Raw genomic sequence first — 15,359 nt, 5'->3', positions numbered from 1 at the left:
TAAATGTTCACAAAGCCCTATCCATCTATTTGCAGAGAGCAACCTCTTTTTATGAAGTAGAATTTGTATTCATTACTTCTGGGATGACGAACAAGGGTCATCATCCTTCTACTGCTCAGTAGCTGGGAGGGAATGACCCTTTCCATGGCCTACCAATAATTAGGTCTTCCAATTCCAACCTTAGTCCAGGGGCAGTCAGCAGACGTGTATCCTCTTCCAGGGAAGCTATTGCGGAGGCTTCCATTAAGGAACTTTGTGCTGTAGCAACTTGGGTCTCCCCAAACACTTTAATTTCTCTCTATAAATTGCAGATGGGTGAGGTCATTGCTTCTTCATTTGGTTCATCAGTTTTAGCCATAGCACAGTCATTTTCTTTTGTTGTTTATTAACTAAGCACAATATACACTTATTTTTGTAGTCTCTTTACATTTTTTTTTTTTTTTTACACAACTTGGATGTATGTTCACACTAGTAAGGACTGTGACAAGGACGATGGGCGAGGATGGTAATGCTAGGATTATGCACCGGAAACCTTTATAACTCTGAGTAACAGTCTTCCTCCTCACAGTCCCACATTTACCTATCCTTCACTACCTACATGGAATATTTATTTGGACAATGGTAGGAAATTGCATGTTTGTTAGTATTTGTTTTGCTTTGTTATTATCGGACGTTGTTACAACTGGCCCCTCCTTTATAGGTCATGTGATAGGAAGTAATTGACAGCCATGTAGGGAGGGGACAGTTAGACGTTTTTATGTAGGTGATATCTGTGCCCTGCAGAAGTTTACTTTTGTAAGGACTGTGATAAGGAAGACTATGACTTGCAGTAATAAAGATTACCAGCGAGTATCTGGCAGCTGATAATTTAAACAAACTGGCTAAACTGAGCAAAGTCATAGGCCATTTCGCCAGAGTAAACAAACACAAAAAGGCATTAAACTGTCTTTTGATGACCTTGGATGTGGAAAATGATTCCTTAAGCCTATTGCTGTTGGTCCTGAAGACTGCTATGCGCATCTTAAAGCTGCACTCCTCACTGTGTTGAGAGTCTTGAGAATGTTGTTCACTAAGAAATTCAGCTCACTGCTTCCTTTAAAGTCAGTCCAATGATATAAGAAAAAAGATGGTTACCCTTAACTACAGTTCTCCTGCATGGACTCTATTTTATTTTTTTTAAAGATTCTCATGCTTGAATTATTCCTACTTTTCGAGATGGGAGAAACACAATAACTTTAAAATATCAGTAGGAGTTTTCCCTGTTTGGAGGCACAGATGAAAATATATTCTGCTTTAATTTAGCAGACTTTGTCTGAACAACTAAGCTGTAAATAGTGCCACTTTAGTAGCACAATCACCACAGTGGAAAATACCTGAACTACTGCCAATAAAAGAACAGTGAATTAAATCTCACTCACCCTCAGAGGCCTCAACAATTAATCATGAGTGTGGAAGTACACAAAGGGAAATGAGCAGTGGTGGGATGCAAAAGAACTATAGTTACTATAGTAACTTATTTCTTCTGCAGCACTGGATCCTTCAGATTCACACGCTTGAATCAGAACAGACACACAATAGTGCTCGAAACAATTACAGATGGAGAGCCTAATTAAAGCATCCCATCCATCACTTTTTGTATACTTTAGTGTGTCTGTTCTGATACAAATCTTTACAAAAAGGCGATTGGTGGCATGCTTAATTCAAACACTCCATCCATCACTTTTTGTATATTTTAGTCTGTCGCCCTAAGTGTGATGGGTGTGCATGGGACCCAGTGGCACACTGTCACTATAACCGAGCTAAACTTGGCTTATGAGTTTTAACTAGGGCGAAACCAGTCCTGGTTTGCTTGAGTTCCGGTTCAGGAAGGACCTGCTTTGGCAGTGCGAGCGGAACGGTTTCCATTACAGCAGGGTCAAGACCAGAAAAAGCGTTAATGAAGGCAGGTAACTTGTTCTTCTGAGGGATACTACTACCTACATATTACTCACCTTTTGACTAGATTGCTGATGCCAAGTTGTCCCACACCTGGAAGTGGGTGCATGTCTGTTTAAACCAAAAAATCCTGTAAAATAGAAAGTGTGAAATGACTGTCCCTCCTCACTTTGGAATCCAAATAATATTTTTTTGAAAAAGTGTGAAGAGAAGCCCAAGTCGCCGCTTTACAAATATCTGCCACAGGGACTCCTCTAGCCAAGGACATGGTAGCAAATTTAGCTCTAGTAGAGTGAGCACAAATAGCTTCAGGAGGCTCCTGTGTGCCATTCTGTAGCAGATCTTGATGCAGAGGATAATCCATCATGGTACTGCCTTTGCTTTCATTTTCCCAATGTACCCCACAAATAGTTGGTCCTCCAGTCGGAATTCACGTGTCCTGTCCACGTAGGAACTAAAACAGCTCTTTTGGGGTCCAAACATTGAAGTCTTTCCTCCTACTTGGTTGGATTTGGAGGAGGATAAAATATGGAAAGTTTAATGGACTGACCCAAATGGAAGAGAGTGACCACTTTTGGCAGGAATGTAGCCCTGGTTCTCAAAACTAACTTGTCAGGAAATAATGTGGTGAAAGGAGGTTTTACACTTAATGCTTGAAGCTCACTATCTCGACTTGAAGATGTGATGGCAATAAGAAGAAATCGTTTAAAATGTCAACAGTCGCAAAGACAACTGTGAAGGGGTTCAAATTGGGAACACATCTGATACGCCAGAACCAAATAAAAAACCCACTGATGCAGGATAAAGGGAGTGTGAGAATATTTATTCGTAAGCCCCTTAAATTAATCTCAAAACTACAGGAAATGTAAATAGGGAAAGTTGATCTAGCAAACAGATTAAAGCCGAAAGGGCTGATAAATAACCCTTAACTGGGACAATTGCACAGCCCTGCTGGGCTAAAGAGAGGGTAAAATGTAAAATATCAGAGTTCTTAAAGGGTCTAATGAATCATCATCACACCATTTAACAATTTAGTTTATCTGCCAGCATAAACAGATTTGTTGAAGTGTCTGCTGGAAGATAAAATAACATCCACCACTTCAGGGGGAAGTAAAAAGGAACTCAGGTTGCCCCATTCAAACTCCAGGCACGTAGATGCAGGCTGTGGAGGTGAGGCTACAGAACCTACCCCTGCAACTGCAAGAGGAGGCCCCTCCTGTGAGGGAGACAGAGACATAATAAAGTCAGAGTGATCACCAACCAACACTGAAGATGAATCCTGCAGTTGAAATCTGAGATGAAAGCTAAGAATACTGTTCAAAATCACTAATTAACAAGAGAAAACTGAGCAGAGCTCAGATAAGACTCCCTAGCACAACGTGCAGTAGAAAATCTGGGGGTCCAAAGTTCTCTCAGGAGTGTTCTGGAGTGTGAAGGGTCCTGATTGGCTCAAGGATGATTGTTGGTCTCTTTTACAAACCGAGAATTATGGGTTACAAAACTGAAATGGGCCTAGGCCTTTTTTCTGCCATGTATTGATTTAAGCATTGCTTTTTATTTATATACCAGGGACTCCCATCTGGAGTAACTTGCTCTTCTAATAATCAATTAATCAATCAATCATGACATTTATAGAGCGCACTACATACCCGTGAGGGTCTCAAGGCGCTGGGGGGGGGGGGGGGGGGGGAGCTGCTACTGTTCGAAGAGCCAGGTCTTGAGGAGTCTCCTGAAGGTTAGGTCTTCCGTCTGCCGTAGGCAGATGGGGAGGGTGTTCCATGTTTTTGTGGCGAGGTGGGAGAATGATCTGCCACCGGCGGTCAGTCTTCGGATGCGGGGAACTGTGGCTAGGGCGCGGTCAGCGGAGCGGAGCAGAGCAGAGCTGGCGGGTGGGGGTGTAGAGGCTGAGTCGGCTGTTGAGGTACGCTGGTCCGGTGTTGTGGAGTGCCTTGTGGGTGAGGAGTTTGAAGGTTATCCTCTTGTTGATGGGGAGCCAGTGTAGGTCTCTCAAGTGGGGTGTGATGTGGCTGCGGCGAGGGATGTCGAGGATCAGGCGTGCGGATGCGTTCTGGATGCGTTGGAGCCGTTTCAGGAGCTTGGCCGGGGCTCCTGCGTAGAGTGCATTTCCGTAGTCCAGTCTACTGCTGACGAGGGCCTGGGTGACCATCTTTCTTGTTTCGGTGGGGATCCACTTGAAGATCCTGCAAAGCATGTGGAGGGTGTTGAAGCAGGAGGAGGAGATGGCGTTGACCTGCTTCGTCATGGAGAGGGTGGAGTCGAGGATGACCCCTAGGTTGCATGCGTGGTCGGTGGGTGTAGGGGGTGCTCCTAGTGCGGTCGGCCACCAGGAATCGTCCCAAGCCGAGGGGGTGGATCCGAGGATGAGGACCTCCGTCTAGTCCGAGTTCAGCTTTAGTCGGCTGTTTCTCATCCAGTCGGCGACGGCCTTCATTTCTTCGTGGAGGTTGGATTTGGCGGTGTGGGGGGTCTTTGGTGAGGGAGAGGATCAGCTGGGTGTCGTCGGCGTAGGAGATGATGTTGAGGTCGTGCGATGTGGGCGAGCGGTGCCATGTAGACGTTGAACAGCGTTGGGCTGAGGGATGAGCCTTGGGGGACCCGCAGATGATCTTGGGTGCTTCGGAGCGGAAGGGGGAGGCGGACGCTCTGTGTTCTGCCGGAGAGGAAGGAGGTGATCCAGTCCAGGGCCTTTTCTTGGATTCCGGCGTTGTAGAGGCGTGTTTGTAGTGTGCGGTGGCAGACCGCGTAGAAGGCCGCTGACAGATCCAGGAGGATGAGGGCTGCGGCTTCTCCGTTGTCGAGCAGGGTTCTGATGTCATCAGTGGCGGCGATGAGGGCAGTTCCGGTGCTGTGGTTGCTGCGGAACACGGACTGGGACAGGTCCAGGATGCTGTTCTCCTTGAAGAAGCTGGTCAGTTGTTTGTTGACGCCCTTTTCGATGACCTTCGCTGGGAACGGGAGAAGGGAGATGGGTCGGAAGTTCTTCAGGTCCTTTGGGTCCGCCTTGGGTTTCTTGAGTAAGGCGTTGATCTCTGCGTGCTTCCAGCTCTCCGGGAAGGTCGCTGTCTCGAAGGAGATGTTGATGGTTTTCTGGAGGTGAGGTGCGATGGTGCTGATGGCTTTGTTGTAGATGTGGTGTGGGCAGGGTTCTTCCGGGGATCCGGAGTTGATGGTGTTCATGATCTTGACGGTGTCGTCGTCGGTGATGTTGGTCCAGGCGAGCCGAGGGTTGGTGCGGGTGGTGGTCGTGGGAGTGGGGGTTTCAGTGGTTGCCGGGATGGTGACGGCGTCGAAGCTGTCATGGATGTCTGCGATCTTGCGATGGAAGAAGTTGGCCAGTTGGTGGGATGTCGTGAGATGAGTTGGAGCTGGGATTGGAGAGTTCCTTCACAATGTTGAAGAGCTCTTTGCTGTTGTGTGCATTGTTGTCTAGGCGGTCTTTGAAAGGGGTCCTTTTGGCGGATCTGATGAGGTGGTGGTGTCTGCGGGTGGCGTTCTTGTGAGCTGTGAAGCTTTCCAGTGTTTGTTCACGGATCCAGTTTTTTTCCAGTTTTCTGCAGGTTCGCTTGGAGACTTCTAGAGACTTCTAGCCGCAGACTCCTCATCTTCTGAATAGATACTAGAGCAATTCCTATTCAGAGGTGTCTGTGAAAGGACTCAGACCAGAAGGCCCTGCAGGACCGAGCTGGCAAAATGCCCCTCCGGACAAACCTAACTGTCCAGGCAATAATGCCTTGTGAATCTATGGAGGGATGCTCATGTAGCTGCCTGGCTAATGTCTAGGACTGGGACTCTACATGACAATGCAGTTGTAGCAGCTTTGGCACTGACAGAATAAGCATGCAGTCAAACAAAGAGCTGATTAGGCAACTGTAAGTGGTTCAAAAGTTAATCCTTAATTGTGCCCAAAGCAAAGCCTTGCTGGGCAAGAGAAAGAATGTCAGATAACTTGGCCTGGTGGTGGTCAATCTGGCTTGTGCCATACCAAGACACAAATTTGTCCCAATGACAGGCGTATACAGTTTTTGTCGAGGGATGCCTGGCTGCCAAGATGACATAGGCCACCTCTGGAGGAATGTTGAAGGTGTTCAGCTGTCGCTGCTCAATCTCCAAGGATAAAGGTAGAGACTGCCAATGCCCGGGTGCAGAACCCTGCCCTGTTGCTGCAATAGCATGTGCTCCTGGAGGGGCAGCGATATGCTCAAGCTCAGGAGTTCTGGATACCATACTCTCTCTGTCCAATCTGGAGTCACTACGATGAATGTGCCCGGTCTGTCCTGATCCTCTTCAGAACTCGGGGCAGGTGAGGTATCACCGGAAGGCATAAAGGAGTCCTGTGTTCCACATGAAGTGGAACACGTCTCCAAACAAGAGACGTGCTGGAGACTCCAATACGCATACATCTGACATTGCATGTTCTCGATAGTGACGAACAGATTGAGCCAAGGTTCTCCCCATTCCAGGACTTGGCTGAAGACTACAATCCTTTGATCTCCACCTTTCCCAGGTGGTTGCCCCAATCCAGAAACGATGCATCAGTCACCACTGTCAGCTGTGGGTGGGGAAGAGAGAGGGGTCTGCCACTGTTCCAATCGTGGTCCAGTAACCACCACTGCAGATCTTTGGCAGTCTCCAAAGTCTGAACACAGTAAAAGCAGTCCCCTTGATGTTGAGCCCACTGGAACTACATATCCCACTGCAAAGCCTGCATATGCCGCCTGGCAAGCAAAATCAGCAGGGTACAGAAGGCCATCAGTCTCAGAGTCGACCTCACAGAAATCCAGGACCGAGGCTGAAAGATTGGAATCACAGCCTGAATGTCATGGACTCACTTTTCTGGGGGAGAAACCCGAAACCCAACCATGTTCCAAATGGCTCCAATGAAGGGGAGTGTCTGAGAAGGAGTCAGGTGTGACTTTGACATGTTGATCGGGAACACCAAAGATAATAGGAAGTATACTGTGGTCTGGAGGTGGTTGGTGACTGTCTGGGGCAAGCCCACCGTCAACAACCAGTAATTGAGGTAGGGGAACACTAGCCCCCCTGACCTTTGAATGTGCCGCCACTACCATCTCTTTCTTGATCAACCGAGACGCGCCGGTAAGACCAGAGGGGAGAACAGAAAAATTAAAAAAGCTCCTCCCCCACCATAAACTGCATGTAGTGTCGATGGACTGGCAGGATGGGAATATGTAAACGGGCATTCTAGAGGTCCTTTCTTGGCTACCATCCAGTCTCCAGGGTTGAGGACAGAAAAGACCAGGGTGAGCATTATCAATTTCTCCTTGTAGAGGAAGGTGTTGAGAGGACAGAGATCTAGGATAGACCAAAGATCTCGGTCCTTGGGCACTACAAAGTAGCAGGAATAACAACCCTGCCCTATTTCTGGTACCAGCAACCTTTCAATGGCCCTTGCAGCCCAAAGGGCTTTAAAGTGCTGCCACAAAATGGAGATATGGTCCTCAGTCAGTTGCTGAGGGGACGGTGGAAGGTACGGCAGAAAAGAGAGAAAGGGCAAGGTGAACCCCTAGCAAATGATCTGTGGGACCCACCTGTCCGACGTGATTGCCTGCCAGCCTGGCAAGAATTGATAGATTCTGCCTCCCACCAGATGGCTGTGCCCCTGCTAGAGCACACTAAAGAGGTTTGGCAAGTGGGGCTGCAGTAGTGGGCAGAGGGCTGGGTGGCACGCTGACCACGGCTGCACAAGCAGAAGGCATCATGGCCTCTACTGTGAAAAAACTAGGTTCCCTGTAAAGCTGGACAGGTTGGTGGTACGGGACTCCTCTGCCAAAGTCACAAAAGCACCTGTAACTACTGTGGTTGGCAAGGCTGTGCGAAAAGACTCAAACAACAAGCGGTAGCCCTGCACTCCTCCAAGTGCTCGAGCGCTTAAACAGCTGTCTCCCCAAATAGGCGAGTCCCATCAAAGGGCATGTCCATTAAGGCAGACTGGATATCGCCCAGGAATCCAGTCAATCGCAACCACGCATGCCAGCAAATGGCAATGCTGGTGCCTATGGCCTGGCAAATGGAATCAGTGGTGTCCAAGGCACATCGAATCGGGAACCTGGAAGCATCACAACCATCTTGGATCGCCTGAGAAAGTAGAGGGCGTAGGTCTTGGAGCACAACAATGGGGACCTGTGCCACCAAATCCCAAAAAGCGTGTGAGTATCGTCCCAGCAAACTGCAGGTGTTTTCATATTGGAGGGCCTAGTTGGAACAAGTAAGTCATGTATGCCAAAAATTCACATACATTCCCCTTCAGGGTGAGTGGTGGGAAATGTGTTTAGGATTGAAGTGGCAGGTGGAAGTTTGCACCACTAGGCTTTCTGACAAGGGGTACTGCGTAAGAAAAACCGGGTCACCCTGAGCAGGGCGATTGCGCCTGGCAATTTGTCTACTGACTGGGGGCAACAGAGAAAGATTTGCCCAACGCCCCCAATAAGGCATCTGTCAGTGCCTCATTAAAGGGAAGAAGGGGCTCTGAATAAGTTTGTCCTGATTGGAGGACCTCCATTAAGACATTTGTTTTAACCTCCAAGGTGGGGAAGCTGGAGGTCAAGTACTTGGACCGCCCTCTGCATCATCATATCGTAGAAAGCGGGCTCCTCTGTAGCCGGTCCAGGAGGAGAAAAAGAGTCATCTTCGGGGAGGTATTGAGGCCACTAGTCTCTTGTAAGTCCTCATAACAACTGTCCTCTTGGTAGAGCTGAGCAAACTCATCACCCAAGTCATAATCATTATCACAGTCAGTATCAAAAGGGGAATATACAGAATTTTGTTCAGGCTGCAGCAAGTCAGGTGTGTCCTCGGGCTAATTCGGGTGTGACATCATACGAGCTCAGACTGACGTAGAAGCGAAAAATCAGGGACGCTCTCCAGTACAGGTGTGGTGTAGAGGTTTGAGATAAAAGCTAAGCTCTATGTGGTACAACAAATCTAATACTAAATACAACAAATGACCCCTGCATATGCAGATGGGCACCATTTCCAACTAACCTAAACTGCTGCTAATACAGTCACCTGTACACAAGTAACACAAAGGAATTTGTACATGGAGATATTAAGATGACTCTACAGAATCATACAAATTGTTCCATCTCACATGTAATTTACTGTATATGGTGGCAGTGCAACCTGATATACATAGGTCAGACATCACAATCAGTGAAGGCACGAAAAGGACAGCACAGGAGTCGAATACGATGTCTAGCAGAAAAAGCTTCATTAGTACAACACTACACAGAAAAAATTCATACAGACGACGAACCGTGTTGGCAGATCATTGAAAAAGTCAAAATCCCTCATAGAGGCGGTGACCTATCCTTGATTTTAGAGTCTAGAATGTAAATGGATGGACAAATGTAACTCAATACGACAGGGGCTAAACATTTTAGAAGAATGACGCGAGTTTATAAGTCTTAATTAGGTACATGCTCTGCCTTAAGTAGAGAAGAAGTGTTTCTGGAGGTTCATTCATAGATGTAGATACACTAGGTGAATCCTAGTGTGTATGTTGATAGATCATCAGTATTGATACATGTCAAATGTACTCCTATAAGGTATGAATTATTGTTCAACTGTCTCTGCATTCTAGTTACTTTTAAACTGACCACACAATCCTGTGGCTGTCATACATGAAATCTTGTATTTTGCTTATACTTTGTAACATGACCTAAATTGGCATTGATGTGGTATTATGTGTAGGACGAAAAGGTTTGATGAAATATGATACTTGCTCCTTCAGTATCCCCCTAAGTTACCTGAACCAGCCCCGCACGGGGATGAGCTGATGTAATAGGAAATGTATTAATAATTGACAGACTATCACTTTGAAGATAGCTGCCACATCGAATCCATCTAACCAGACCACATTTTGAAAGTCCAGTATGTACTACAAGATTGCCGAGATTTAGTACAATAAGAGTATGTTATTAGGCTGAATGGCTAACCTAAGTAGAAATGAAATAGATAAACGAGAATTCACAACAGTACATAGATGTTCCTTGGCCACATCCTCCCCTTCAAGATGGCCGCCAATATTCCCCAGGATACGTCCCCTCGCGCCTATGCATACAGTCTGTAAGAGGCGCGCTCCTCTTATTTCTACTAGTATGGAGCCACAGAGCCTGAAAGACAGGCGGAGTAGTGAATCTCCCGAGGCTCCGCCGATTGGAATTTTCCAACAGCTTCTTTATCCTAGTAAGTAAAGACTATTGGCTGAGTAACTACAGCTTCCTTTCCTATTCCAATTGCTAATCGCTGAGATTATGACTTCTTAGATCAAGCCCGGTCACGAGTCGTTCAATCGCCCAAATTGCGGTTAGTTACTTATCACGGCACTTAGCACGGTTGGGTCCTCTATTTAAAGTCACATCGGACGCTCCTGTCCTTAGGACCTCATTGAGAACCATAGACTCGGTTCTCATCTATTGGTGATCACGGCTAGAACTTTAAATTCCATTTACATGGTGAGTCTCTAAACCCTCCCAGTCACCATGTTTATTAATTCACTTCGACTGGATAGGTTGGTTAAATTGCCTCGATCCACTTTCTAGGTATGAACCTACCCTGGATTGCCTGAACTAATGAAAGAAATGGTTAATAAGAAGACTCATGCTGATGTCGAATCGGCGCTTGCTACAGAAGCTTAAGTGCCCCTAGGTAAGCAGCTTTAAATATGCTCCTTTTAAGTAGCCCTCACACACCACCCAAATACTCTACTACTGCCAATTAATGCTTTGCAGTCCCCAGGAATTCCCAGTCCTGAAGAGACTCTCATATCCTCAGTTGGGTCGAAACGTCGTCAGCAACCATTAAGGATAGTTTTAAAAGCACTAGAAAATAATCTGGTCCTTGATCAGTAATAGTGAATCATAATTGCAAAAGACATCCTTTTTTCCAATAACCTGTTTTAAAAAAAGAAATACAGTCACTTTATGTTTTAATGCAAGTTGGTTATGGCCACTTCACTGGGGGTCACAATTGTCAGTGATTTTCCAATTACAGCTAATGCATTGTAAATACATTTTGATGTGTGTGTGTTTTTGATAAAAAATATTGAAATAATGAATAAATAGATTACTCATTTCAGCTGAAGCAAGTAAAAATCAGTATTCTCTTCGGGCTACCTTCTTCACAACATCAAGTAATATTGCAATTATTTAACTAATGAACAAGTTACTTACCTTCGGTAACGATATATCTGTAAGGGGCATATATAAGTGATGGATTCCTCACCTTAGAATTACCCCCAGGTCTCAGACTGTAACCCGGAGAATTTTTTTCCTCAGCCGTACCCCTGCACGTCGATAGGTGGCGTCAGTCGACTCCGCGTTCGTCGTTGTCGCTGGAATGACTTTTTTTGTAAACCTTTTTATTGATTTTTTCTGATGCAGACATAGTATACATGCATTAACAACAACATTTGCAGTTATTCGTCTATCAATTACATTAAACTGCCAGTATGGTGATCAAGTGGGTGTTGTGAGTGTTTGGGTGTGTATTGTCTTCCATACGTGGCATAAGTGTACTTGAGTGTAATAATATCCACATTTGTAAAGCGCGAACACTCACCCGTAAGGGTCTCTAGGCGCTGGGGGCCATTGGGAAGATTAAGCAAGCTAATGCCCAGAGTCACATGGTGCTGAGCTAATCTGCCGCCGGCGCCGGGGATCGAACCGTGAGCCCCAGAATCCGGAGTCAGTCGCCCTGGCTGCGGAGCGTGTATTGAATCTGTAGTGGTGCTCTTGGTTGTTAGGATCTCATCAGAGAAACTCCGCCGCAGTTGTGGGTAGCATGCAAGTGTTATTTATACAGAACCAACTGGGGGGGAGGAGGGGGGTAACTTGGGGGGGTTGGATCAGGGATGGTGTGCAGGGCTGCGACTCCGAGTGGTTGCCGGAATGACGTTGCGGTATCTACTTAGACGCCGCCCTACGGCGCTAACATCAGTTCCTTACACGGCATTCCACGCCGGAAGCGCAGAGCCATGCAAGACACTGACCACTGGTGCACAAAAGTAGGGCCCTGAAAGGGAGTCCCTTACCCTAGAAGTCAGTTCGCAGGACGGGTGGGGCGGTGAGGAATCCATAACTAATATAATCATAGAAAATGGGGTTGCCCGGGGCCAGGCAGTGGTGTCTGGCAATCATCCTATCCACAGTAGCCCCTGTGCTGTGCTTGGACCAAGTGCCCAAAAGAATGTCCGTGAGGGCCTCATTGAATGGCAGCAGGGGCTCCGAAGAGGCTGGGACCGGCTGAAGCACCTCTGTCGGGAGGTTAGTTCTGACCGCCACCATAGGAAGCTCGAGGTTTAAGCCCTAGGCTGCCCTACGTACCAGCACTGTGTAAGATGCACCCTCTCCGTAGCTATGGTAGGGAGAGAAAGCATGCCAAAGTCTGGGGAGGTGTCCAGACCACTGGCATCACCCACCTCCTCTCTGTAGTCCGGTTTCTCTAACTGGTCTGCAAGAGGGTCCACAGACTCATCCCAGCCCTCCTCGCCATCTCCTGGTAGCCACTCGGGCGGTAGGAAACATCGGGAGATAACAGGGGTACAAAAGTACCGGTTGGCGCCGATCCAGACGTCGGGCAACGTCGGTCCGGCTCCGTGTCCTCATCGAGGGGGAGGCTGGGGTCGATGCCAGCTGGGGACACAACCAGCGGCGGAGGTGTCGTCACTGGATTCGGCACCGGAGGTGCTGTCACAAGGTCGACCGGCACCGATCTGGAACCAGGCCTGGATCCTTGAGGGCCCTGCAGCGCCAAAGCTACCAGCATCGAAGGCTTAGAGCCCCCAACCGAGTCCGCAGGGCCCGAGGGCGTGCCCGCGGAGTCTGGATGCCCAAAGATGGAATCCAAGGCTTCGTAAAAGTGGCATAGTTGGGCAGGGGTCTCTCCGGCTCCCGGAAAGGGAGGGAAGGCCGGAGCCGACCCAACAGGCTCTGCGGGCAGAGCCGGACGACTACCTTCTGGTCCCCGCGTCTGCCGACAGGCGGGGAGAATGCAAAGAGCGATAATGCTTCTTCGCATTCTTCTTGTTTTTCGACTTACCTGAAGACGAAGACTTCGATGACAAGTGGTGGTGGCTCTGCGACCGGTCCCACGACCTCCCTCTCCACCGGGACCTCGAACGGCAAGAAGCTTTCGGGACCGCTCCCGCAAAGACTTCAGGTTCATGGCCCGGCAGTCGGAGCACGAATTCGGGTTGTGGTCGTACCCCAAGCACCAAAAGCACACGAGGTGCGGGTCCGTGACCGACATCAATTTGTGACAGGAATTGCAAGCCTTGAAGCCAGTCTGGCGGGACATCCCTTTGCGCAGCAGGAGTTGAACAACTCAAAAAAGATGTCGACAAAAGTCACAAAAACGGAGTCAAAAAGTGTCTTGAGGTACCGCTCTCTCCGGGTCTTAGCTGGCTGGACCGGAAAAATGAAAAAACGGACGTCAGCGCACGAGGGCGGCGTCTAATAGATACGACGCCAATGATGAATGCCAAGTCGATAGACGCCACCTATCGACGTGCAGGGGTACTGCTGAGGAAAAAAAGTCTACGGATCCAGTCTGACGCCTGGGGGTAATTCTAAGGTGAGGAATCCATAACTAATTGTCTCATTCAGATTTAGGTATATGGATTGTATCCTATTCTATATTAATTTTACATTTTCACCTTATAAGATCATTGCAAAGGATTAAAACTTGCAGAAATTAAAAAAAAAACATTTTTTTCTCAAAATTAGTTCCCTGTGAACAAATACAGTCACCTGCAGCATGTTTGACAAAAGTCAGTTACAGTTATCACAACAATCTTGTATTAACTCTTCATACACCTCTTCATCTTTTTATCAAGATGAATTCAGTCAGTAACCCCAAAAGCAAAGCCTCCAATCTCAGATGCAACAATAGGTCAATATTTCCCGATGCAACCCATCCATTTTCTTTGAAACCTTGTCTGCCCCATACAGCCTGCATGTCGTCATTCCAAGTAGACATACCTTACAGTCACTGATGCTGTTGTACACCTGGTTAAGCTCACGGTTGAATGTATGCATCAGGAGTTGCAGGCACTGCAGAAAGAACACATGTCAAATACGGTTTATGTTTATAATGATGTCATTCTAAGTTGCGAGACCTCGAAGAAGGAAAAGTTACTTTTTGAAAATCCTAGTTCTTCATCGTATAGCTTCCTATAACTGATTTACAGAATATGTCTGTCTCTGTGTAGGATTCTGAAAAACTTTCCAAAAAGAAAAGGAAAATGCTACTTACCCAGTATGCATCTGTTCTTGGCATGTAGAGCTGTAGTATCTCATGCTATGCACAAGATCGCTATCTAGTGTTGGGTCCGGATGTTTGACTTTGTTTTTCTTGGAAGAAGTTTTCCTAGTCACGAGGTAGGGGACTCCTCCCTTAGGTGATAGTGCGCATGGTCATCTACTCCATCTTCAGATTGTTTTCCACAGAGGGTAAGAGAATGAAGTAGTAATAAAGAATAGAGATGTCCATGCGTAAATATGAATAGTAAACAGAGAACTACATCAATTACAGGTACCCTGGGAGGTGGGTGGGCACATGAGATTCTACAGCTCTAAATGCCAAGAACAGATGCATACTGGGTAAGTAGCTTTTTCCGTTCCGAGGCTTGTGAGCTGTAGATCACATGCTATGCATGGACTATACAGCAGTCTCCCCGAAGCGGTGGCTATCCTGTAAGTGGTGGAGTTGTCTGGAATTAAGTTTTAAGTACTGCTTGGCCCACATTAGCTTGTTGTCTCGCTAACACATCTACACAATAGTGTTTGGTGAATGTGTGTGGTGTAGACCATGTTGCAGCTTTGCAGATATCAGCAATAGGAATATTCTCTAAAAAAGCCATAGTAGCCCCTAGTTTACGAGTGGAATGTGCTCTAGGGGGTATTGTTAGAGTCCGTTTAGCTTTTGCATAACAAATCTGTATACATTTAACAATCCACCTAGTAATACCTGATTTGGAGATAGGGTTGCCCTTGTGAGGTGGTGCAAAAGCGACAAAGAGTTGTTTGGTTTTACGAAATGATTTTGTTCTTTCAGCGTAATACAAAAAAGCCCTTCCGACATCTAAGGTATGTAGAGCTCGTTCTGCAACAGAGTCAGGTTGAGGGAAGAATACAGGTAATTCAACCGACGGATTGATGTGAAATGCAGACACAACTTAAGGTAGGAATTTGAGGTTGGTACGAAGAACTACCTTATCTTTGTGTAATTGGAAAAAGGGTTCTTCTATGGTTAATGTCTGTAGTTCACCCACTCTCCTCAAGGAAGCGATTGCAATGAGGAAAGCTGTTTTCCAAGTGAAGAACTGTAGTTCACATTTGTGCATGGGTTCAAAAGGTGGACCCATTAACCTTGTGAGGACAATG

General features: G+C 47.0%; 1 protein-coding gene across 16 annotated transcripts in view; it reads right to left on the bottom strand.

Annotated features, from left to right (window-relative positions):
- Nucleotides 1-15,359, bottom strand: part of KIF1B (kinesin family member 1B) — a 1,461,559-nt gene that overhangs the window by 126,073 nt on the left and 1,320,127 nt on the right. For all 16 annotated transcript variants that reach the window (XM_085609808.1, XM_085609814.1, XM_085609823.1 and 13 more), the window contains one exon: nt 13,956-14,027. In XM_085609808.1, the coding sequence (XP_085465934.1) occupies nt 13,956-14,027 (72 nt within the window). The remainder of the gene's footprint in view (nt 1-13,955; nt 14,028-15,359) is intronic.

The sequence above is a fragment of the Triturus cristatus genome, chromosome 1_2, assembly GCF_964204655.1.
Source record: "Triturus cristatus chromosome 1_2, aTriCri1.1, whole genome shotgun sequence".
NCBI classification, from domain to species: Eukaryota; Metazoa; Chordata; class Amphibia; order Caudata; family Salamandridae; genus Triturus; species Triturus cristatus.
This window is presented reverse-complemented; position numbering and strand designations above follow the sequence as displayed.